The sequence below is a fragment of the Cyclopterus lumpus genome, chromosome 1 (assembly GCF_009769545.1).
Source record: "Cyclopterus lumpus isolate fCycLum1 chromosome 1, fCycLum1.pri, whole genome shotgun sequence".
NCBI lineage: Eukaryota > Metazoa > Chordata > Actinopteri > Perciformes > Cyclopteridae > Cyclopterus > Cyclopterus lumpus.
Genome location: NC_046966.1, coordinates 7,880,579 through 7,907,123, shown reverse-complemented (window position 1 = coordinate 7,907,123; position 26,545 = coordinate 7,880,579). Strand labels below are relative to the sequence as shown.

The window sequence follows — 26,545 nt, the reverse complement described above, 5'->3', positions numbered from 1 at the left end:
CTCTCTCTTTCTCGCTATCTCTTCCTCTCTGTGTCAAAGTCATTGAGGTGTAAATTCACATTAGTGTGAGCATTGCTCCCAGACAGGAGCTCCTAATGACTGGCTATGTAGGTCAGAGTAAACTGTGTTTCAGCACATGTGTGTTTGTGTGACTGGATGCAGGAACACTACTGTGTTCTGTCACATGTGTGCTGACAGCCAGGGGACCCGCCGCTACATAGAAATGTACTCCCTCATAGAGTGATGAGCATGTGGGCAGGTGTGTGTGTGATATTTCTCATCTCACACATGCAGCGATTCAAACATCCAAAAACACATTTATATTTCAGAAGTGCACTCCCTATCGCACATCATATAAAAAAAAATAGATATATTGCATGTGAGTTTTCCTCATTCAGGGTGGCAGGTGCTTAACACCTCTGGTGTCAGTAATAGAGAGCTGCAGGGATGACGTGTTTTCGTATTGGTTGCCTCGTAAAAAAAAGAAGGGATTTTTCAATGGCATGGCGTGATGACATTTAGTCGTCTCAATTAGCCACTTGATAGCATCTGCTTCTTTTTTTCCCAAGACACTTAAAAGCTTCAAAATTCACAAGTGGGTTATTTACTGACATATTTTATGCCGTAGAACAAAACATTTCAATCTTTTTCAGATATCTTACCAAAAACCCATTAAAAAACCTAATTACATTGAGACGAGGCAACTGGAAGTGCAACAATGCAAACTCAGTTCCAGGTTTTAGGACTCCTGCAGCACTCTGGGAGTTCTTCACTCTCTGGAAACTATCGCTGGATCCAAATAATTAAAAAGCATTTTCTTCCCTAACCACTGACCCTGAACGGACAACCCTCACATTTGGTAACTCTATTCAAATTTCAGAGACGGAGCAAAGGCCAATGACAAAACTCGATACAAAGATCTCTCCCGGTCCTTCTGTCACGCACAATTTGAGGAGCACTTCCCCTCAATGAGCTCTGAAAATGTTCAGTCAGACCATTTTTAAGGTCGGACTCCACTCAGGAGTGTTTTTGAGTGTGTGCTCAAGTGTGCACATGACTGAGTTTGTGTGTGCATTGAAAGAATGCATGTGCTCAGTTATCTATGTAGAAACTGTGTGTGCATGTGATGCTGCCATACGTATGACTGTGGTACATCATGTGTGTCACACAGTGTGCGTGTGTGTGTGTGTGTGTGTGTTTGCGTGCATGTGTGTGTGTACATGTATGTGTGTGTGCTTGCATGCATGTGTGTGTGTGAGTGTGTGTGTGTGTGCGTGTACGACATAGCATAAAGTGTGTGACATTCAATGTGGGCTTTGGCTCCCAGTGCCATGGGAACAGAAGCCGCTCCCACCCCCTGCTGTGTCATTGCTGGCTGACGCATTAGTGTCAGTCTGACTGTGAACGGTCGCAGCATGTTCACCCCGAGTCTGTTGGGCAGAATTAACCTCCCAGTCTGTCAGAGAGGGATTTCAGAGGAAATCAATAACCCAACCCACCATTAAATAGAAACAACTAACTGATAATAGCTGTTGGGAAAACCAAATCAGTAATATAAGTATAAACTGCAACAAGCTGTAGCATCAGATCTTTCCTGGGGCTCTATTGGGTGAAATGAAGTGAGACGGATAAATAGATGAACAGCATTAAATTATGGATACTTCGCTGGATTTCCAGCTCCCATGAATCACAGGGAGAACTTCTGTTTCGCAACTCACCAGGGAATGGCACTTTCTCTTTGAGATGGGTTATTTATGTCATTGCTTGCTCCAGCAGCTTGGTTGTGGTGTTACATCAATCATAACAATGCAGAAAATAAAACAAGCGTTCTAATAAATTATTGTGTGTCTGTACATTTATCAATGTCTTAATATATACGACTTAATTGAAACATTTAGCATCTTTTCATGTGTGATGATGTCAATAGCGCCGATTTGCGTCCTATGCATTTGGTAAAGCAAAAGCTTTAAGCAAAAATGTGTTTACTTATATTTTCATCTGATGAATCACAGTTTAAAAAAAAGATCTTGTCTGGGTACCAGAGGTGTGGACTTAAATCACATGACTTGGACTTGAGTCAGACTCGAATCACAAATTTGACTTTAGACTATTAATTCTGCTTGTTTTAACAAATAAATACACATTTTCAAAAGCATTTATGATTTGTGTGAATGTAATATATTGTTATTCTGTTTTTTTCTTCTTGGTGAAGGTAAACTTAAAATGTAGGACTTGGGACTTGACTTGAGAAATAATGAGTTTGTCCCATTTCTGGTTGATGCACAGCAGAGTAAGGTTGATAATGGTACTGAAACATGCCTCATATTTAACACATATTAAAGTACTGCCAACGATACTCATCGTCATCAGTGAGCTTGTCAACCAGTGGTCAGTCCCAGTCTACTTGATACACAGCTGCCACATTTTTAGGTGGATAATTCTAGTGTGTTAGTCAATTAATTTGGTCTTACATTTTAATGCCTTTTCATGCTGAATGACTTATTTATAATAAACGTATAAGCATATTTCTGGTGATTCTTTGTGAAGGAACTCAGTTTTACAGATCTGTCGATGAAATTGACTCGTGGATTAGTCAAGAAAATCGTATGAGTGTTAGTCTACTGGGAATTTATTTTGTTAAGGACAGCCCTAGTTGCTAGTCAACAAGGACAGGGTTAGATTAAACTTGCACAGGAGAAAACCCACTAGGACACACTGAGACCCCAGCTTGGATGGTCGGGTTAAGTTTGGACTTGCCAGCGGACACACCAGGCGTCTGTCAGAACGGTATGCTTATGTCAGGAGAGAGCATGTGTGTGTGTGTGTGTGTGTGTGTGTGTGTGTTAGTGTGTGTGTGTGTGTGCGAGGCAGTAACCTTAATCTGGAGCACAAGGGTGACACAGGCTCAGACCAGACAGTGACAGAGATGACCTCATGCATCAGGAGCCACGCTCAACCTTACCTCAGGGGCTATGTAGTCGGGAGTGCCGCAGAAGGTGCGTGTGGTCACTCCTTCTGACATGTTCTCTTTACACATGCCAAAGTCAGCAATCTTAATGTGTCCCTCGGAGTCCAGCATCACATTGTCCAACTTCAGATCCCTGAGGAAGCACACAGACGATCCTTGAAGATGTTAACTTCTCTATGACAACTTGTTTCAGCAGGTGGCTCTCAATCCCAATCCTAAATACTAATTCTTACACTATTTATTACACTTAATGCAGCCCCTGAATCTGTTGCTGCATAAACTTGTTATTACCCACCTGTAGATGACTCCTTTAAGATGCAGGAAGAAGAGACCAGCAGCGATCTCTGCTGCATAGAACCTGCAATATAAACCACAGGCTTCGAACGAAAGGAAACTCATTTTGCAGCATTCCAGAAATAATTACATCAGACATTTCTATACAAGGTGGCCATGTTACTGCGGCAGTAACAACGCAGCATGCAATTTCCTTGTTTACCTTGTTAGCACCGCACAAAGAGGTTTTAAAAGACTAAAATAATATAATAATAATAATCTCAAACTAAAACAAACATAGGCGGCCTATATTAAAGTAGAAAATGATTGACTACACAGTGCTAGTACATTGACGTGTCTTACACTGCCTGAGGTTCCTTGAACTTGCCCACTTGTTGGATATGGTACATAAGGTCTCCCCCATTCACATACTCCATGACAAAGTACAGACGGTCCTGTGGTCAGAGAGACAGATAGAATAGAAGAGAGGGTTTAGAGAGAGAACAATATGCAACGTCATTATTCTGCACCAAAAAAACCTCCCAAAAGGTTCAACAAAAGCTGTGAAATTACACAACATTTCTATTTACAGTCAGCTCTGAACAGAAACACACAGCTCAGTGTTGCAGCCTCCCCTAGCCTCGCTGTCCGAGTCACTCTATGGTTCCTGCTACACATTCCATGACAAGGTGACCTAAAAAGGCCACGACAAAGAGCTTTATGGAAAAAGAAAACCCTCAACACAGACATCTGTCAGGGGAGATTCTCTTTGTCTGGTAGTGCTGGTCCCTTACTGCCCATGACAAGTTTGGCCTTGACAGTCCCTCACGAGCAAAACACAAATCGAACACCTCACACAGCAGCAGACCCATACTGGCAGCAACGCTGACCTTCCGTCTTTGCTGATCTGACCTTGGATTTGTGAGAACTCTGACCTTCACACCACGACGATGACCTGAGCAAAAATTCAAACTGAACCATCACTCAATCTTTCCTGTCCAAGAGTGGTGCTGTGTTCACAATAGATGAATTCTAATGAGTGTTGACAACACGCAAACAGATGAAGATAAATTGTATATTTCAGCTAATAATGCTAAAATGTCAACTTGTGTTCAAGACCTTCTGACTGGGGATGCTTAAATGATCTCTTTGTAGTGGTTAATGATGAAGCTCATCAAAATTTATGAGCGAGACTTTGCACATTTGATGTCGACATGCCGCGTTCCCATTTAGGGATACATTATCTTGGTGTTCCATGTCTCATCTCTCATTCATCTTGTGCTTCTTTCTTTTCTCAGAAAACGATCTTTAACTACAGTATCTTAATACAAAAGCACTGGCACGGTCATTTTGTACGTGGATGAATGAACTGTGAGTTGTGTGTGTGTTCATGAATATGCCATGAGTGATGCCAAGCTGAGTCTCTTCCTGAGTCCGCCTGCTGGTGCTACAGCTCTAATCAGCTGCTATAGTTCAGCTCGGCCTCTGAGAGAAATCAAACCGCTAAAAGACCGAGAGGCGTTCTGATAAGAAAAAAAAGGTTGATTTCTTTCACATTGTTACTGAAATGGAGGAGTGGGGCATGAACAATTCCCATGGCTACCATTTGTATATCTTTATTGTGTTAAAACAATGATATCAAACCTCTATATCTTCTGATTCTAGGTAATAGACTTTGCCTTTCAACTCTATTTGTCTTGAAAGCACCAGATTTACTTGTTGCTGTTCCATTTATGTTGTGTTCGAAAACCCTGGAGAGTTTAATGACTTTCCATGGTTGACCCTCAACCTAATGAATCAGTCGTTGTCTTCACCTGCACAATCGGGCTGCACATTGAGGATGTAAAAATGATGCAAATAATATCACAAATTATTGTTGTTATTATTGTTAGCCTTTTAACAACACAGAACTGGTGACGTTAAAAAGTACATTACATTATTCTGGTTTCTGTGTTATTTTCTTGTCGTTTTTTTTTTCTTGTCTGTTCTCATATAAGAACAATGAAGGTGTGTGTGTGTGTGTGTGTGTGTGTGTGTGTGTGTGTGTGTGTGCTGGAAATACACATTACATTACAAGTGCATGTCTCTTCACTCAACCAGTATGCATACGCAGTGTGTGTTGTGTCGTCTAGTTTTGTCACGACTCAAATTCAATACAGACATGCTTTTGTATACACAAACAAACCACAGCCTTCTAATTAGAGTCCGTTTGTTTACCCATTTCTTTTTTTTTTACATTGTACTTGTCATACACACCTCTAATGCTCTCTACAACCCTTCATGACTAAGCCGTTTAGCTAAAAGCCCCTTTATGAATTAATCGGACCTGACCTGACCCGGGGTGCCTTTTCCTGATACGTGTCCAGGAGCATTTCACCTACCACAGTCTGGAAGCACGAGTGCAGGTATGTGAGGAAGGGCGGCTTGTCCTGTTGGGCCAGGACTCTCTTCTCCACCATGGTACATTCCACGTCATCGTCCTGGATCACCACGTCCTTCTTTAGGATCTTTATTGCGTACAGCTCTTCGGTGGCCTTCATCTCTGCCAACATGACCTTCAGAGTGACAGTAGGAAAAGATCACAGCTATGTTTAACCAACAGTTTCTTGCTCTTTTACCTCGCATTGTGTCTGTTACCAGTGACACTTAAGAGTGTATTTATTTTTGTGCTGATCCCAGCTGCCTCACCTTGCCAAAGCTCCCTTTCCCAAGCACAGCCAGGAAGGAGAAGTCGCTGAGTTTGACCTCGTTCAGGCTGAGGAAGGGCAGCGGGCTGGAGCGGCTGCCGTCCGGCTCGGTGATCCCCTTCTTACCTGGCCCGAGCTTGGCTTTCTGCACTCAGGGAACAAAGGGTGGTGTGTAAGAGATACACATCTTAAAAATGCACTTTGAATAACACACACACACACACACACACACACACACACACACACACACACACACACACACACACACACACACACATAACAAACAGCTTCCCTGTGTTGTTCAGACAAGATGACAAGTTCCTGAATTCCTAAGATGGGGACTTTGTTTTAAAAGTTATTGCATGAAATACAAATGTAAAAGATACTGAACCAATGATAAACCTGCACGAAGCTTCTTTGTGGTTGTTACCTCTCCAAGTGAGAACATCTTCCAGACCAACACATCCAATTTCCCTGTTTGTTTGTTTTTCTATACTGTATATATATATATTTATTTATTTATTTATTTATTTCACACACTCACAATGCTCTTTTGCTCACTCACAGCCCCAACACACTGACTGATAAGTAGAATTGAATGGAGTGAAATGAGACTGCGATGTCATTGTGGAGCATATGCACATACAAACAGATGCAATATGTATAAAAGTCTAATAAAGTGTACTGAATTGTGGCATATGAGAGGACACATTGACATTTCTTTCTTTCATCTCGTCACATTATTGACTAATTAACAGCGTATGCTGTGACCCAGCCATCTTAGAATATATTACAAGGAATTAAAATGAATTGAAACCTCAGTACTGGCTGTTAGTGTTGGTTTAAAGGAGGAAAAGCTGAATGCTAAACAACAATGAAATATTTGTAACCTTTATGCACAACAACACAACAAAGATCGCCATGTTCAGTATTCACACTCAGACCCTACTCTAAGTCGCAGCGAGTAACAAGGAAGTCACACCCTTTTTGAGCCCTGTCATCTCACCTCACTAAAAATTAAGCCAATGAAGGTCACTTTAGCATTCACACAATGACCGAACTCTGTGACTTTAATACAAAACAAAAAGAGAAAAGGCTTTTCAGGGTTGCATCACAAAGTCCAGGATTTATTATAAGCCCAATTCAGACTACTCCACAATATTCTGAAAAAATAGACATTTAACTTGAGCAGCTTTAGTTTGGTTAATGGCATCTACCGTAGTCTGCTCTTAAATCTGGGAGAGCAGCAGAGAAACGCAAAGCCGAGTAGACCGCACCAGATCACAGCACACCTGTAAGCTTCAAGCCAATGAGAACAGCCTGGCCGAGGCGAGCGAGCAGCAGCCTTACTTCCTCCCCTCAGACACACCTGATCACAGTCTTCCACAACCTCTTGGTCCTGAAACCACAGGGAGAAGGGAGCCACAAAGGCCGACTCACTTAGTACACTTGAGTAGAGGTGTCACTTAGTACACTTGTGTAGAGGTGTCACTTAGTACACTTGTGTAGAGGTGTCACTTAGTACACTTGTGTAGAGGTGTCACTTAGTACACTTGTGTAGAGGTGTCACTTAGTACACTTGTGTCGAGGTGTTTTTACACGCAGATAGTTGAGGGCTGATCCACCGAGGGCAGCTCAAACACTCAGATATACAAAGAAGCAGTAATCATACGACGACACGCAAAGACGCTGCAGCCTTTGGACTGTTTCTGAAGAGTCAGGGATGGATTTAAACTAGATACGCTCAACATTACTCAGTATTAGTGAATCAGGTAACAAATTCCACATTCAATAAATGTTCTTAGTCATAAATATTCATTAAAGTTAGTGTTTCTGCTATCGGTTTCCTTCACTAGTCTTGGCGGGCCACTGTTTCAGGTTTCAGTATCACAGTAATCCCTTGCCTTATGTTAACTTTCATAAATGCAGAAATCAGTATCAAGAATCAGAATTACTTTAACTGAAGTTTATAGCAGAAACTCAGATATACAACTAAATTCAAAGCGCAACAGTACCATAACCAAGTGATACTTATATTGGTATATTGACCACCATGTGCATTATTCCAAGTTAACACCCTACCTGTACTCAACCAAGGAAAAACTGAAATTACAAATGTGGATGAGAATCAAGACAATTTAAAGGGACAGTGTGTAGGATTTAGTTGGGAGGTTGCAGATGTTATCCAACTAAATACCCCTCAACTCCCCCTCCCTTTACAAGTGTGTCGGAGAAGTATGGTCGCCTTCAGGTAACGTACGGTTTGTCCTTTCTGGGCTACTGTAGAAACACGGCGATTCTAAGCTAACGAATACTCAACCGTTCTTAGTTTCAGGTGATTATACAATCATTTCTGCCCATATATCCTCCTAAATGCTACACACTGGTCCTTTAAAGGTGGTGTGGAAATCAAATCTCCAAGGAAGAAGAAGAAGAAAACAATTTAAAGGTTGGAAAAAAGATGTTACTTCCCAAGCATATTGACGAAGGCCGAGTGACACACAAACACACACACACACACACACACACACACACACACACAGTTCTGAAAAGAGGTCTGGTATCAATTCAATACTGACATCTAGTGGTCTTACAAGGTTTTTCTCCTCCTCATTAAGGCACACATGTTCCCAGTGTGAAATATTCCTAAATGTGAAGTGAGAAGGAGGAAAATAAGGCAGCTAAAGCTCAAACAAGTTCGAAGATGAAATTAATTAGTGACATTAATGGCCATATACCTGCAGCAGCAATGATGAAATCGCACACGCTGAGGACAGGCAGAGTGACCCATCGACACTCACAGAACACAAAGACACACGTGTGGACGAATGTCGAGCAATGGACTGTGAAGATTTACTAACAATCCTCTGACAAACTCTGAGGAGGAAAACAAGAAGCAGGGAAGACGGAGAAGAGCTCGTATACTCTCAAGTGACACACAGTTCATCTTTTCCCAAGGCTTAATGATCCACATCAAGTGGACAGTGAACCTTTCTGACATTCAGCCTTTGCCTTTCTTTCTCCCTTTGCCCACAACTCTCCACTCTGCGCGGCAGAAATGTCACAAAAAATAAGTGTAAAAAGCCTCTTCCAGAGACCTCCTCTCCCACCGAGCGGCAGACAATCAGAGGAGCACAAGGAGAGCTGCTTCACTCTCAGCAGGCCGGACACAGCGATGTCGAGAATTGAATGAAGGAAAGGGCAACAGTGTCTCATCAGTGGCCTCCGCTGGAGAAGGGTCTCGAACAGTACTATGTGTGTGTCTGTGAGTGTGTGTTTGAGAGAAACAAGTGTCTGATTTACTTGTGATTTTAGACAATACTGTTCATATATATATTCTTTTTAATATATATATATATATATATATATATATATATATATATATATATATATATATATATAAATAAATGTGTCATAGGCGGGGTTCAATTTAATACAAAATCTGAAAAGCATGACACAAATGCTTACATTTTACTGCTTTACTTAAAAATGTAATTAATTAATTAATTAAATGTAATGTTTTCAATCTCATTTGAAACAACTGCCCCAGGCAATTAGCCTGCTTATTAACTAACTAATGATACAAAACTTAAAATGGTGGTATCAGAACATCGCGGGTCTTCCAGCATCAAACAACCAAGTCTTTGTCAGAGAAAATGTCTCCGTAGAATAAAAGACAGCTGTCGCTGTAAAAGGAAAAAGACATATCAAAGGCTGTTGGTGGGCTGCTTTGATTCAACCCCAGACACGAGTGTCTCTGATGGAGGAACTAAATGGTAACAATGAAAGCTGCAGCTGTCAAAATGTAATTTATAATCCAACAGATGTAGTTGAGGAGATGTGAGCATTTGGTATAATTTCAAGTTCTAATCCACATGTTTGTTTTAGAGTTTAGAGTTTAGAGTTTAGAGAGTTTAGCGATGGACACGCTCATACTCAGCACTTTATAGTGAATTAAGGACAAGGTTATCTGGATGGGATTGTCAAGGTTAGAGGGACTAAAGGAAAGGCGACATGTGGCCTTAGCAACACAGCTAGGAACGGCCAAATACAGAATTACCACATCATCTACAACAAGGAGACAGGTTTGCTGAGGACCCCTTTAGATGTTGTAAAGACTCGAGACAAGACGTCTAGTTTGTAAATCAAGTGAACAAACAGATGAATATTTCAGCGCAATCATCACCTCAAACTTCTCCCTGAGTTCCTCATTCCCGTCATCCTCCTCTGAGATAGGAACGTTGTAGTACTCCCCTTCCTCCTGGCACAATAACTTATACCTGGAAGAGAGGGAAGATGGAAGACACATGAAGGGAAACATTGTGAGTTAAAAACCTCAGTTTATTTGAACTGCTCTCATTCCACTGAGGTTGACCTGCTGAGCCTGAATGTAGTTTATGGTAAAGCAGCCGTCTCTTTGCCTCTGGGGGGTGAAACTCAAATATTTGGTGGAATAAAAGCAACTGTTTTTTTCAAATTGTGAAATAATCAAACTTTTATGAAGCCTTTAAATAGTTCATAACTTATTTCAGAGCAGAGAAGTGTGGGTGGGTGAGCTTCATAGCTGCTGGGCTAGTGAAAACTACCACACGGTAGTAATTTAAAACCATACGTGAGGGTCAATATAGCAATATGGAAGCGAGCGTTACCAGCCACAGACTGGAGCCTTTATGAGCTCTGATACGCCGAAAGAGAGGGCCCCCATGAAGTCATTCCTAGTGGTCCGGTCCCAGTCCCACACCTCCACCGAGAGCCTGCGGTCCTTGTCAGTCGACTTCAGCTTGCTATGCAACACAGAGACGGTACACATGATGGTTATATCAAGTTATGTGTCACAATTGCATGTAAAATCAAAATATGTGATATGATTCTAAAACACTGCACTTTATTTTTAAATATTATAATTTGTAGTAGTAGTTATAGAAGTAGTTATTTTAGTTGTGACAGTGCTAGTTAGTGCTAGTAGGGTGATTAGTTATTTACATTTGTTTGTAATTATTACATGTTTTAAGTACAACACTGACAGTGTTGGTAACATTAGTTCAACATTTTAAAAACTGAGATGGTGAGGTGCAGACTATTTGGTCAATTTTAATCAGAATATGATTTATTAAGTATGATTTTCACTTACAAGGAATTTGCCATGGTGTTTGATGCATTGTATACAAATCTAACTTATTGACTGTGTGTGTATGTGTGTTTGTATATATATACACATATATATTCATGTATATATTAATTTGTTTCCTTCTACTTCAACACGTATAAGCAGTGGTAGAAGTATAATAATTATATTAGTATCAACATTATAAGAAGAATCAGATGTATCAGAATAAATCGCTGCTTCAGTCACTTGTTCTATGTCCTGCTGACATTCACAATAATCTTTGTGTCACATTGTATCTTAAAGTGTACAGTAGCATGTGGTTGGACAGAGGGGACAACTGGTAGTTTACTCACAAGCTAAAGGTCTCGTTCCATTTGGGGTTGAGGTTGGAGCGAATGGTTTTGGTCTTCTGCTTGGTCTCATTTTTGGGGTCTGGCGTGAGCTTGAGCTTGACGAACGGATCAGAGAGGCCATTGGGGTCCATGGGGATCAGGTTTTTGCCCTCAGTCACTGGTGGGGACACAAATAATAGAAAGAGATTATTAATTTGTCTCCAGAGACACCGTTCAACTACATAGTTTTTAAGTGACTCTGTAAAGCCATGTTTTAATTTGCATCCCACACTCAGCACACCTCAAACACATAATTACCTGCTAGTTAGCAAACGGATACCTGCTGGATTAAATTAGCCTTGTTCATTGAGTTTGAACAGCTTCATTCAAATTGTGTGCGGTTTTTTTTACAATACAAAGCGTGTTGGCCAGGAAAAACGGATGCTTTCTTTTAAGCAGCAGGTGAACATCAGTGGAATAAATCGCAGGTGCTCGAGATCAAATGACGAGTGACCGCCTTTGAGGCTTGCTTATGGCGCCGAGCCGTATAGGGAGCAAACGGAGGAAGTGTTGTGAGAGCAGTGGTTCCAAATTGCCGTCTGTGACATGCTTAAGTAGGCGAGGGCTCCCTTCTTGTCATCCTGTATTTAGCTGTTGAGTAAACCAAGGCACACCAGGGACATTAGCACTCCATTAGCCCTGAGCATTGGAGCACTGCCAGACCTGAGCTACAGTACAGTGTGCACACACACACACACACACACACACACACACACACACACACACCTCCCCGTCCACATTGAGACGGACAGACATACTGTGTCCCTCTCCACACAACGCATCCCCGAAGGGACAGTGCGATTGCCCGACTTGCATCGCTAAACCCCAGGAGCCTCTCCATGCGTCGCCATCAGTCAGTCCACATTGGGTGCCTGAGCAGCGAAGATGCGAAATGACCTTTGACCTGGAGAGGAAGAAACTAAGCCAGTATGTAAAGACTGCATGAAAGAAGGCTTAACCCACTGCTGGAATCCTCTGAATGAGATACAGTATTGATGGGATTAAGGGGGATATATGAACAAAGCCAATGAGGGATTGTCACCACTGAGTTAACTCTTGCAAAGGTCAAAGAGAACAACACCACAGTATGATTATGTTCCTTATAGGATAGAAACAAAAGTTATACAGTACAGTATACTATTTACATTATGATGCTATTTTCTTCCCTCCATGACGACGCAGCGTTGGTTATATAATAAGCTAAGAGCTGATACTTTCCCAATGTTTGCTTTCATTCCCAGACCCTGTGGTGGGGGGATTCGGGGGTTGAGCGATGGCAGCGAGGTGTGAAGTTTGAAGTTTGATGTGAGCTGCAGTAGAGTGTACACACACACACACACACACCTACACACCTACATACACACACACACACACACACACACACACACACACACACACAGACAGACAGACAGCAGCAACTCGAGGTGTGGGAAGGTTTTGAGTGAACCCGAGCTGGCAATCCTCTGCCTCCTCAGAAATCCGATAGAAAAGTGTGAAGCCTGTTTGCAGGCACCAAAGAACAACTGGCTGTACATACTGTATTTGCACATGAGTGTGGTCTCATATGGATGCACTCTTCAACAGAGAAGGGAGGACTGAAATTCATAGGTTGTGTTTATTTATGATTTAGCTGACTTCTTAAATGTTCAGTGCTATAAAAGTAACAACCTCGGGATAGATGTGGGAAAAAACCGCTGGCTGCTGATATATTCTAGGTTGTGTTTCAGAAGAATAAGCAATCATGAAGCAATCTTACCGGCACCTTTCTGCCTTTAGATGTTTTGTCATAATCTACAGTATAGCAAATTCACCCAGTTAATCTACAGAGACAATCTGCACATTCATTCTTGTGAATTATGTTACATTTAAGTGCAGATCCATGTAACATGCAATGTATGTATCTTCAGGTTCAAATTCTCCCTTCTTCAGCTTTTAACTCTTGGATGGTAAAAGGTCATGTTTTGAATATTTTTCCTACATGGCCGTCTGTATGCAAAGTCACAGCACCCAACTGACGTTGATAGAAAGCCTACAAACAGGCCCACAAAGTGACATTGTTCAGTGCCTTGTGCTTGTGAATGGGATCCAATCAGTGGTCATGAGGTTATATAATGTGTTTCAAGTTAAATCATCCAGACTAGTCGACTTGGGATGACATATTTATATAAAAAAACATATATGATAAAAAACAAATCTTAAAAAGTAATGAAACTAGAGCTCAGATGAAGATGCATATTTTAAAAAAGTGTTTAAGACTAAGCATTTATTGACGACTGCAAACTGTACTTCCAGTAATGACCAGAAGGGGGCATCCTAGACTGATGGATTTAGCTCGGCTGGCACAGAGCTTCTCCTCCCATATAACTGTGTGGCCCATAAACTAAACAAGATGTGTGTGTGTGTGTGTGTGTGTAGCCTTAAAGTACTGCAGAGACATACACGATGTATAGGCTCAATATCCAATGTGTCTGGGGTAGTGACAATTCCTGGTAACGGTTAAATGAAAAAAACTTAAAGCGCAAAGTGCATAATGATTACATTCATCTGCGTGCAGACGAGTTTAGAAACACATGCATAAGCAAAAACACACACAGACAAACACTAGTACAAAGGAAGGGGGCGGGGGGTGACACGGTTGCCTGGATACCAAGTCTCTACAACTATCTTGGCTCCCATCTAAACAGCACACTTGAACTCTGCTCTATGCGACCATGCATTGACTAAAACTAACAGAATTAAAAAGTGTGGGGCGGGGGGAACATGATTTCACTGATTGACTAATAAAAGTCAGCTCCCAGTGAAGTTTGTACTGCAAACTGTATAAAGTTGTCCACTTTTATTAGAGAAAACGTACGGTTACATGAGATAAGAGAAAAGAGCTTGTTTGTATCTCATGCATGTTGCTCCGATCACATTTCCCCGGTCACACTGATGCAAAGATAGAACTAGCTGCACACCATCTCGAGACGTATTGTGATGCAGACTGGGAATGTCTTTCTTTTGAAAAAGAATGGACAATGAATGAGAAAGAAGAAAGAAAGGCCAAGCTAGATGGGGAAAAAAATACAAGCGAAGCGATGAAAGGCGCGTATTAAAATGGCGTGAAGACAGTGAGAAGAGAGAGCCGAGGCAGGGGCCGAGACGACAGACTGGGAATACCAATGGCATGACTTCTGGAGTCTGGCAGCAGAAATCCCAGGGCAACAAAGTTCAGTTGTCCTTTGAGCTCCACAGAGACACCGAAAGAAGGAGAGATGTGTGAGTCCTACCATGCTGGATAGGAGGCAAGCCTTCATACCAAGATGAGGGGGAGGAAACGGTGTGTTATGTCATCACCCATGATAGGAATAATCACGCAGGTCTCTTAAACTCTTTATATTTGATATTTTCACAGCCCAAGTTGGGTGTTTTTTTGTTTTTTTCCTCCATATTCTCTCACACATTTCAACATCACTTTATTACTACAGGAAAACGTGTCCACAGTGATGGGAGCAACCAAGTGTCCAATTAAAAACTGGGTTGCAAAGTTGAGTTTATTATGTTGAAGAAAAAGGTTTTACAGAAAGTTAAACACTTAAGTTGTCAACAAAAACGTTTTCTCTTTCCGTGTGTACAATCCAAACCAGTCATAATTTTCCAGTGGTTTACCTTCTTCATCTGTGTTCCTGCGCTGAACAAGATGTTATCGACCTATCTGTGTGCGATGACATCCCAGTGAGCCCCTGAATTGCAGTCATTCCTACGTTCTTCCAGGTGTTTGTATAATTTGTGAAAGCACACAGCCAAACACACCACGCCTTGTCTTCAGCTGACACCTGACGACCCTTCCCTAAAAAAAAACTGAGGTGAGCCATGTTTGTTCTTCACCTCCCTGTGTAAACGCAGTCTATAAAACTCGGTGCTCCTTTGACAGCCCACTACTGAAAACGGCCTGTTGAGCAGCAGGACTGTTAGCTTTTTTTATGTAGTATGACATCAGCATAAAAGTGGAGTGACCAACATGAGTGATGGGATAATCTCAGCAAAATTGATTCCTTTCTTGAAATTGGAAACACAGCGTGGGTTGAAAATGGACTGTGGTGGGGTATACATCAAATATGTCACATTACATTATTTAAAATGACAATTTCTTCATTAGAATTGCAGTACTGTTGTGATGGATCATATCTTCACCACAAGCACACAGTTAGATAGCCAGGAAGCTCCCTACAGAACATTGGGACATGACACACTAATGTCCCAATGGCTCTGCAGTGGACAAAGTGCTGTCAGCTGTTCCATCTTAACTGTGATTCATGGGGGGAAATCATTTTAATGAGATTTTCTCTTGGCAAAAACCTGTTGGCTTGTCCGCAAGATGACTCAGAAAGCGACAAAGAAAATGGAAAGGACGGCAAGAAAAGGTTGAAGAGTGGAATAAACCTGCAGTGTTTAGAGCACCGGGCGGCGATTATCGATTGGCAACCGTGATCCAACCACAACTCTGCCCTCCAGCAAGCCCTCCTCGGATTCGGGGAGCCAATAGTGAAAGACAGGATATACTTTGTGTTGAATGAGAAACTTACTAGTAACACAGAAGTGATAGAGAGACTGACTCCGCAGATCTGCATGCAGCACATTTAAAGAACTACAGAATGAAATAAAGTTGGCAATTTGACATTTCACTAATTTACCGACACAGATTAGAATTGTTAGCTCAATGAGAAGAAGGGGTAGGATGGAGGATGTGCTGCACCATTGAGCAACAGTTAACAGCTGACACTCCAGTGAGCGCCCTGAAATAGCCTTAAAAACAATGAGGCGATACAGTTCGAGTGAGATGATTGACAGAGATAGGAGGGTTGAAGGTGTGGACAAACATATATAACTCCTGTACAGTGTTGCTGTACACAGGACGTGTCGTAAGCCTGTGTTACAAAGTATTGTGGAACTGTTTAGTTATCTAACAGTTTGTCCTACGTTTCCCGGAATGCTGGGACCCAAAAAGCAAACGTAGTAAAGTCAAAGGTTTCATCGACTTCTTCCTGAGTGTCTGTAGACATCAGAAGTTACCGTTAAAGTTTCAGATAGACCTTTTTCTTTTTCCAGCCGCAGTGTTCATATATCTTTCTGATGTTACACTTTTTACATTTGGCCTGTTATCTACGGTGATAGTTATGAAAGCGGCAGTAAAATAGACTCAGCAATGCCAGGTAGGTTGTTGCTCTAGCTGCATCAGCCAGAAGCTCTGTAAAGTGTTTGAGGGTGGATTTAGTCTTTTATTGTGAAGGGCCGCTCCACCTCCAGAAGGTTCAAAAGTATAGCTTCCCTGATCCACCCACATCTTATATCTACTCTGTGCACCAATCTGCCCTGCACACACCTACGCTGCACCTAAAAACACATTGGCACCGACAGCAGCATTAGAGTAACAAACAGCAGAAAACACATTTTGACATTGAGGCGAGAGGCAAAGAAAAAAAAAAAAGAATGACAAGGCTGAAGCGGAGAGAAGTGAGACGGGTAAGAGAGGACTTGTTAAATGAGGCTTTTCTCCAGAACTGGGTGAGTCAACGAGGGAACAAAACAGAAATGTAATTATTACCACTGTCTCTCGCACACTCCCAGAAGACCTGCATGCGGAAATGTGTGCATACGCACACTCATGCACACACACTTACACTGCTATTTAAAAGTTGAGAATGTGCTGTTGATGATTTTATTCTTTCTCTCAAAAAATACTATTTTATTTAACAGTATAATCTAGACGCCAAATTTATTATTTACGTTGAAAATAGCTTTGGCCCAAAAGAAGCGGAATGAAATGATTAAAACGTTTATGTTTACGTTTAGTCGACGTCCCCAAAGTGTTACATGCCAGGGGAGGATACTGTTGAACGGTTTTACTGTTTGCTTACGAATGCTCAGAGTGATTTTTGTGTCCTTCTGTCCTTTTAATTGTCAGTCACTTAAACCGCTGCACAGCGTTTTTGTACAAAACACTGCAAACCCTTCATTAACAATAACATCTATTCAAGTCGTCTTCTCTGACTGTGATGAATCGAGCTTTTGAGCGACAGCATGCACATTCACAGGTGGATGAGGATATGTACGAATCAAAGAATAAGGACCAAAATGACACATATGCCTTCACCCAAGTGTATTCTAGATATCTGCACCGCGTCAATGGACAATAGGGTTGCTGAAACACACAAATAGGAGGCTGTCTCCTCAGCACCAACGGACAGAGAGGAGCTGTGTGTCAGCTGGAATGAGAGGCGGAGGACAACGTTAGTGGGCTGTGTCTGTCCTTCAGAGACAGAACTTGTTTTGTCTCCTTCAGCACCTCCCATCTCCATTTCTCTCACAAAAACACACTTTCTCAAAACTCGTGTTTTCAAATAATCTCTCTGTTTCTGCGTGACTCATTATTTCATGGAGCCATCTATCTCAGTGTCGTTCTGTGTTGGTCTGAGTGGAGTTCATGTGTGGTTCCATGTATGAGATTAAAGGGCAGCTGCTTCCCCTGGCAGACATGTCACTTCCTGTTCACCGTTTTGGCTCTATTTAGGTGAATCGCAAAACAGACTTAAAAGCACCATGTTGCATTGCTTATTTCTAGGCATTCTTTTTTTTTTTTGCCTGTATCTATAAATGCTGCTGTAGCGAAAAAATTTGTGTTTGTGTATGCGCACGCGTGTGTGTGTGTCAGTAATTAAAGGTGCATTAGACAATACCAATAATGAAGAATATAAAGGAGCCGACCACTTGTCAGACCAGATGTCAGTCTGGCACTTTGCTCTAAACCTCATTTGAACCCATTGCATTTGGCCTGGGGAACATAGAGCAAAACAAATCCTGACAAGCCAAATCAAATGTGGTGTAATTTCAGGGATATGTTTTTCAGTTGACTCAGATGGCTCTAAGAAACCTTTTGAATTTCTGACACAGGAGTGGGAACTAGGGATTTGCCTTAAACTTGAATTGTTTCTAATAGACAGCAGGGGCTGACTAAAATTAAGTCGGATTATATAGAAATATGTGTGTACCTAAGTAAACATTGCAAACATGAGTTTATGGTCTCAATCGGAAGTCTTCCTCAACATATTATGATGTTCATTGAATAGATTGTGCTCCCATTTAGAGTAAAATAGACCACGAAGCAGGGAATGCTTTAGGGTGTGGCTGCCTTGTGATTGACAGGTTGTTAACACGGTGTTGTCAGTGTTTTCATCTAACACCTTGAACCCTTTCACAGTGTGTTTCCATTTCATGAAAGGTAATTGCAACACTTCTTTATTTTGACGTCTTATTCTGCCAGCCTACGCATGTTCTGCCAATCAACAGCCAGTTTACTCCTGAGGTCTACACACTAGTTGTGGACAAAATGCATGCACAAATGCACAGTCAGCGCATACACACCTTAACAAAAGGATGCCAGTTGTGTTTGTGGAAGGATCCATCATGATGCAACGTTTCCTCCTCGCTGCCATCCACTGCCCCTCTTGCCTGCTAAGCACTTCGCCATTGGAACACAATTCCGCCTGGCAAGCCGTCTGAGGCAGCTAATGTAATCTATGATACAATCTGGCCTGAGTGGGCTGGTAGTGCTGGTGCAGCAGTTCCAAACACACGCCTACACACACACACACACAAGCTAAAGAACACATGCAAATAATAACATGCCTGTTCACATCAGGAATTGGCTACTATGTAGCATAAAGGGCAGAGAGTATGCACTACTGCGGGGGAGGGGGGGACAATCGTAGTTTCTCATCCCTAATGTACACACATACACATGCATGTGTACTTGCGTACGAACAAGTGTGAAATATATCGCCATACATTGCATGAAATATATCACCATATATTTTTGCACATAGAATATAGCATGAGTTGACAGCCGTCTCAGCAAAAATGAAAGCAATATTGGACTGGAATGTTTCTAAAGCAGATACAGCCTGCGACTGTGTGAAAAGGGTCAGTGCTAATGGTTGTCATCTTATCCTGCAGGATATTCTGAGTTCTTGAATTCGTTGGAGAGCAGACCAGATGAGACTGAACGTTAAAAGTGGAAGGAAGGGAGTTGCTTTTGACGGGAATCAATTTTGCAGTCTTCAGTATGAACTTAATCGTGTTCTTTTAAGTGTTTTGCTGTTCTTATGAGTATGTTTTTGTTCTACTGGGATTGTTCAGGACATGTTTAATCAAGCAGATGGCTGGCCTGTGAGAGATGAATGCATTTTACGAGGAACAACCAACCGGAGATGGGAAAGTGCATGGTCTCAGCCCAAAATCTTAAGTAAACTATATGTGTGTTTGTGCGATACAGCGAATTAAAGCAGACTTGCTGAAGGTGAGAGCCAGACATTTGGCAAGATCATGCATGGTATTAGTCATCCCTCATTATAATCAGGTCTTCACGTAAACATAAAGTATCCGTCTATTGCTCCATTTGAGTTTACATTTGGCCTTTTTTGTAGTTGCTGCACCACTGCCCTGCCCACATTCACTCTGGTCCTTCTGGTGATAATTTGATAAGTGAATAAGTCAGTGAAGTCCAGTGCTGGGTCCTGGGTCGTGTGCTGCACTGACCTCCGTTACCCAGCTAATTGAATGATTATGTGTCTCTTGCCGTCACTATTGTTCTAGCAGATGTGCTAATGCGCCGTTACAGCCGGGGGATTTACTGTACAGCATGCCTCGAAAAACACAAAGTGGACCCACTGTACAAAAATACACTGTTGTACCACACGGTTTCCCCAATGAACTCAAAACCATGACGATAGTTTGGCCAATGTGCATATTCATTCTTTTTAAATGTATTTTATATAAAGCTGTTTTATTTTGTTTCAATCCCCCCACCCCCCCCGGTGTCTGTGCACAGACAGAGAGCTGTGTAAACTTCTACCATCATTGCTTCATAACAGTATAAACTAGTGCAACCAGTCATTATTCATAACAGAGTTGCTCCAGCGATGCAGAATCCTGCGGCAGCAACGTTGGAGGACCACACAGCTCCTGGAAGCCCTCACTGCATGTTCAAAACTGACAACTCTGCGCTCACAGCAGTACCATACAGACACTGTTCATTTGTGTGCTACTTTTAGCCGAGGACTCAGAACGTCACAACAGATACATTTGACAGGTTGTGCATGAAATTATCTCTCTTAACCACAGCTGCATGGCATTATTTGCTCTCAGAGGATTATTCAACACCCTCTGCCGAGTCAACAATTCAAATTCAATTGCATCGAATGCATTGTATTTAAAAAATGGCCACGGCCTGCCAAAGATGAATAAACATAGGATAAAGGGTAAATAAATAAAAGCATTAATGAACAGAAAAGTGTGGGAGGAGCAGATAGTTAGACATTATCGTACATGATGACTTTTTATTGGCTGATCTGACAATATTAACAAACGGCTGTGAGAACATTACTAAAGGATGTGAGACATCTCCAAAACTGTACAACCACCATTGATTACATCACATTAAGTAAATGCTATGAATAGTAGCTCATTCCATCCTTTTCCCAGCTCGGTGGGCAAAGACAGGTGTGTCTTTGAGGCATTAGCAATTAAAGTGGCCGCCGTGGATTGTGTGGGATAGCCTTCTAATGAATAATGGTAAGGCAGATGATTGTAAAGCCACGACCCCACTCACAAGCAGAGCGCTCAGATCCCGTCTCTGTATGATTCTGATGAGGCTTAAATGAATACATCAAGCGTTCAATTTGCTCTGCAGGGACAATTCACTTACATCAGAAACTCCATCCAACACGGAGTCGTGACTGTTTAAAAAGGGTAACAACACAAGGCCCACGCAGCAGACCACACACCACGGCAGGACTACATATTTGGAATTGGGAGTGCCTTCCAAGTGTGTCGTAACTGTGATTTATTTATTTTCTTCCAACAGGATAATGTTTAGCAGGAGAGGCTCTATCGTTCTGCGCACCGAAAGGGAAAAGCCTTTGCAGCATGCCGAGAGCTGCGGGTCACAAGGCCAGCCATGCAGTTAGCAGTTGAATTCACTTCTCCGATAGCAGTGAATCGACACGCATATAAACACAATCACATTCAGTTCGACGCGTGCGCAGCCATTGCGAGGCCTACCTGTGACCTGCAGCTTGTCCACAGTGACCTCACACTTGAGGAAAAGACGCCCTCTCCGTTCGGTGTAATCGGTTCCACACAGGCTGGGCACGTTCATAACGCACTGATTGTGGACATTCATGTCGCAGGCTGGAGGGACAGAGAGAGGAGGTGAGAGACATTAGCGAGGAGGGTTTTCACGCAGATAAACATTAGCTTCATGCATGTGATGCCAACCAAACTGACAGGCTCAGAAATGACGCTGTTGTAAAGAGCCTTCCTATGACTGTTTTTATGAAGCGTTCATGATTCTAACATATCTTTGAAAGTTTAAAAGTTATGATCATGATTAACAATGGTAACAAAATATCTGTGTTTGCTAAAACATCATATAATAAAAGCAGTGCGTGCAGCCGCTTATGGCTTAATGTTCAAATACAGTAAGCTGCTTTAAACATGTCCATCTTTGTCTACTGTATATTGGAAAACATTTCAATTACATTCCATGTATCATACATATTGGGCACAATGTCAAAGGGGGGGGGTCCGAAAGCTGTGTGAAGGAGGAGATAACAAGGTTATGACCCAGATTCAGCCCTGTGATGTCATGCATACATGATGATACACCACTCTGTCGTGGATTGGGAACATACGTCATCAGGCCACCAAGTCAGCAGGTATGTGATTAATCATTTTAAAAAATGGCCATACTGCTACCATATTCTTCATGAGAACTATTTATTTGTTTGTGCCCGAGTCACATGCCTCACCAGTGCTAAAAATAGTACAGTGCAATCTTTTAGTGGTGTGATTGATCTGCCGAAATAATTTGCCGCTCCACGTCTATTTATGTACACCCTGGAGCAATCATTAGGCATATCTGCTGGTCTGTAGCAGGTGTATTTAGGGGCTCATTAAGGCATTCAGACTAATCCACTAACACAAGATTAAAGTGAAGACGAGGGAGGAAGGGATATTAATAAAGATGGCCTATTCAGGGTGCGGGGAACATAGCTGCAGACCTAAAATAGATGAGGCCTCATCCTAATGAGTGAAAGTCAAGGAAGAGGGGATAGGCCTAAGATATTCAGTGAGATGAAGCAATTTCAGGAGACTGATGCTGATACAATGTCTCTAAAAACAGAACATCAACCTGAGCATCAACGTTGGGGTCTCCACCACTTGATACACAGAACTGGCATTATAAACTGACACTAATGCATGTTATACTATTACAAAATTGTCAAATGTGGAACCTTTTAAACGCTGAGTGGGAGGTCGCAGATATTAAATGAAGTACTCACAGTCGCACTTCATGCCCTGGTGAATGAGGCCATACAGCAGAGAGCCGCAGTGGTCACAGAAGGTGGGGCTCCCATAGGTGTGGATCTTGAACTTGTGCTTCGTTCTGGGATCCTGGAAAAATCAAAAGACAAAAAGAGCCATAAAAACCCTGTAACTGAAAAAAATAAATGTATGAATCAACAGCCGGTGAGTTACAGCTCTAGGAGCACATGCTCTTTATGTTACCTGGACACTAGATTAAAACACAGATGAAAGATTAAAATAAATGTGTTTTGATCTTGTACTTTCTTGTAAGTTTTACATATGTTTTTGTTAATTTTAGTTATTTCATACATTTTACATTTGTGCTGTCATCATATTTGGAAGACTACAAATAAATGTGATGTAACTGAATCAAATGGCAGATATAATTCAGTCATACTATCTTCTGAACAAGTTGGGGAAAAAATCACTGTTGTTTGAGGCCATAATTTATTAAATATCTATCCTGAAAAAAAGAATTTCAGCCGACTACGGCTACATCCTGGAGCACTCACATGTGTCATTGAATGAAAATGGAAGTGAAATCCCGCTCCTGCCTCAGAACAACATTGTGAAAGTCAAACCACTGCTTGATTGCCAACTGACTGCAATCATCGCTTCTTTACTTTTCATATACCACTTGAAGCCAATCAATTTTTTCTGGGCTTGTCTTTCCATCTTTACTGAACACATCAGTGAGTAAGAATGGAGTTGTTTGTATGCACGTGGGCTTCGCATTAAATCCAAGAGAACCAAAACAAAATGTTGTATTTAATTATTTATTTAATATGTGAGAATGTGTGTGTTGAGCCAATAATAGACATGCATTCAATGAATATGACAGAAAGTATTCATATAATGAGAGTAGTAGGCATGATAAAGAAGTCACAATTATCAAAAATAGCAGCAACAGTGGATATAGTATAATAATAATAATAATAATAATAATAATAATAATAATAATAATAGAAGCAGTAATGGAATTGACAATGCTAACATCAATGCAACTAATAATAATAATGATAATAGCAGGAGGTGTCAGGAAAGACCACGATTCAGATAACCACGATCCATGTAAACAAAAGGAGGATACAATAAATGTTTTGTGCATAATACGTGTAAATTGACATCAAAGCTATTATCATTGCAGGTCATTGCTCCAGGCCCTTCATTTAATACCATAATAATTGTTGTGAAAAGTGCACTGTGCATGTGTGTGTGTGTGCAGTTGGTTAGTAAAGGAGCTGCTGCAGACCGAATCACGTCTTTGTAAAGATAACACACTTGTTTTTGGCTTCTGATACCATACGACTGTTATGAATCACCCCCTATAATCTGTGCCTAAAATGCCTTCGAAAAATGGGGAACTAGTTATTTACGAGGATGGCTAATATTTTATTTTACGGAGAACTTTAGCAATAATTAACTAACTGAATGGCTTTCTGCCATAATAATTTAGTAGTAGAAGTAATATTGGTAGTAGTGGTAGTAGTAAACAGCAAAAAAGTATTTGTAGAGAGTAGTTGGTGGTGGACGAAGACTGAGTTTCAACCAGGTGTCCTGGATTTGAATACTGTGAGAAGCTTGTTCTTACACTTTTATTTATTTTTCTATTTTTTTATCATTATTAGTTTCAGTTGCTAGTCACAGCTTTGTACGATTTAAGCAACATACATTTGGTTCTGGCCAAATATACATATCATATACAGTTGGCTACATATACAGACTCAGTATTTAATGTGTGCCCGGGTTGGATGTAAACAGCACATCTAGCTTGTGCTTGTCTCTGGCATATACAACCAGATGTAAATAGACCTTTTTACTGTTTTGCCAAGGTGAAAATACTATAGTTAGCTTCTGACGTCTTGGTTTTAATAGCATCTGCTAATATTTTAATCTCTTCTTGCAGCTTAACACATGGACCCAACTGACAGTTAAACTAACTGACGCCTTAATGTATAAATAATCCTTTTCAAACAAGTTTTGAAAACTTTCATAATCAAAAACTATAGTGCAGTTGCATGAACAGGAGGATCCAATGAATGCATATAAAGTAATGAGTAAATGTCACCACATATATATATATATATATATATATATATATATATATATATATATATATATATATATATATATACTTAAAGATCTGCCTCGTCTTTTACAGTACATGTATACGGATACTGTTAAGTGCACTGGACACGACAAACAACCCATCTCTTGTTTCGTTTGCATTTGTTATTCACAAGAATGTGCATGGGAAGCTTCCTTCAAATAGATGCAGAGCCCATCATTTCATCAGGTGCTCATCACCACTGAGCCTGCATCCAATCGAAATTTGGATACCATGGATACTCAAATGGGGGAGGGGGGGAAACAACAGATTCAAATTTCCACACAGTCAAAATAGGTAGAGATGGGGGAAGATAAAACAGGTCAAGTATTCAACTCTGCTGACAAAAATGAATTAACTGCATTAAATAACCTGTGTTAATCTTAACCTGTGAAGGGGTGTTGAACTTCGTCAAAGTAAACACATGGTACAGGGAGCAAACTCTACCTTGAGCACATATCTGTGGGTGATAATTGATCTGTTGAACAAGCAGAACCAGGACACGAACAAGTGAATGTACATATGCTTGATTCTTGTTGTTCTGAGTTTGGACTCATGGTTTAATGCACTTATTGTAAGTCGCTTTGGATAAAAGCGTCAGCTAAATGACATGTAATGTAATGTAATATGTAAACATACAGCATGATGCAAATGCATGCATGGAGTAATGGCCCATATGGCAAATGTGAATGTTATTGTATTTAAGTTTTACTTGAAGGTAAGTGTTATAGTACCGATGGAATACAACGCCACTGCAGCACTTACGTTAAACAGTGTAGGGCCGTTGTCACGTGCATGCATTCATACATTCATTCATTCATCTCGTGCACTCAACCTGCAGCTTATGAAGCACTCTCTTCAGAAAACTGGAGGACTGACACTTTTCCAAGTGCTTTCCTGCTCATTCTCAAATTGTGCTGTCCGGCAAATCTCTTTCAGAGTTGAAATCTGTTTAAGTGGATTTGCTTTGAGAAAATGATCCAGGCTAGTCCGTTGTTTTGTTTGTTCTCCTTTCACTGCTTCTATTTGTAAGAACACTCGTCTTTGAGGAGTTTCAGGGGAAAACTGGGGAGTCTCATTCTCCCACGAATGACAGACATTTTTGTTTCTGTATCTTGAGAAACACAGCGTCAAATGATAAATGAAGGGAAAGAGCGTGACGCCGGAGAAATAAATCATCAGTAAGGGGAGCCGCGTGGCAGAATGTCGGTGAGAGCTGACGGTATCACACGGTGAGGCGCCACAGTGATCAATGTTGCTGTTTGCCATTTCAGTCAGGTTGACACTGGCCTCTGGTCTAATGCAGCGGAGCCTCATTCTGGCTCCTCAGATCTCGCTTGCAATCTGCCATTTCCCTGCCTGTCAGTCTGGTGAGGCTTCGCACCTTTATAGGACAAAGATAAATGCTTCCTTTGTCCGTCTTTCAGCTGCCGTAGACATACTTGAATACAACATTTGAATGCCCTATAATAAACTCTGAGTAACATACAAGTAAAATATCGAAGGGACAGTAAGTACTTCCAAGCCTTCTTTTTCAAAATAGACATAAAGGAATTGAAACATCCTAATAGACCCTTTTATAGCCAACAATGATTGCGTGGCGGA

The 26,545-nt window shown here is 41.3% G+C and overlaps 1 protein-coding gene across 1 annotated transcript in view; it reads right to left on the bottom strand.

The window, feature by feature from the left end:
- prkcaa (protein kinase C, alpha, a) overlaps nucleotides 1-26,545 on the bottom strand; it is a 124,092-nt gene that overhangs the window by 33,602 nt on the left and 63,945 nt on the right. The window contains exons 4-13 of the mRNA XM_034537486.1: nucleotides 22,809-22,920; nucleotides 21,526-21,654; nucleotides 11,389-11,545; nucleotides 10,578-10,712; nucleotides 10,115-10,208; nucleotides 5,930-6,073; nucleotides 5,623-5,796; nucleotides 3,605-3,696; nucleotides 3,264-3,326; nucleotides 2,963-3,101 (exon numbers count right to left, since the gene is read on the bottom strand). Coding sequence (XP_034393377.1) covers nucleotides 2,963-3,101; nucleotides 3,264-3,326; nucleotides 3,605-3,696; nucleotides 5,623-5,796; nucleotides 5,930-6,073; nucleotides 10,115-10,208; nucleotides 10,578-10,712; nucleotides 11,389-11,545; nucleotides 21,526-21,654; nucleotides 22,809-22,920 — 1,239 coding nt within the window. The remainder of the gene's footprint in view (nucleotides 1-2,962; nucleotides 3,102-3,263; nucleotides 3,327-3,604; nucleotides 3,697-5,622; nucleotides 5,797-5,929; nucleotides 6,074-10,114; nucleotides 10,209-10,577; nucleotides 10,713-11,388; nucleotides 11,546-21,525; nucleotides 21,655-22,808; nucleotides 22,921-26,545) is intronic.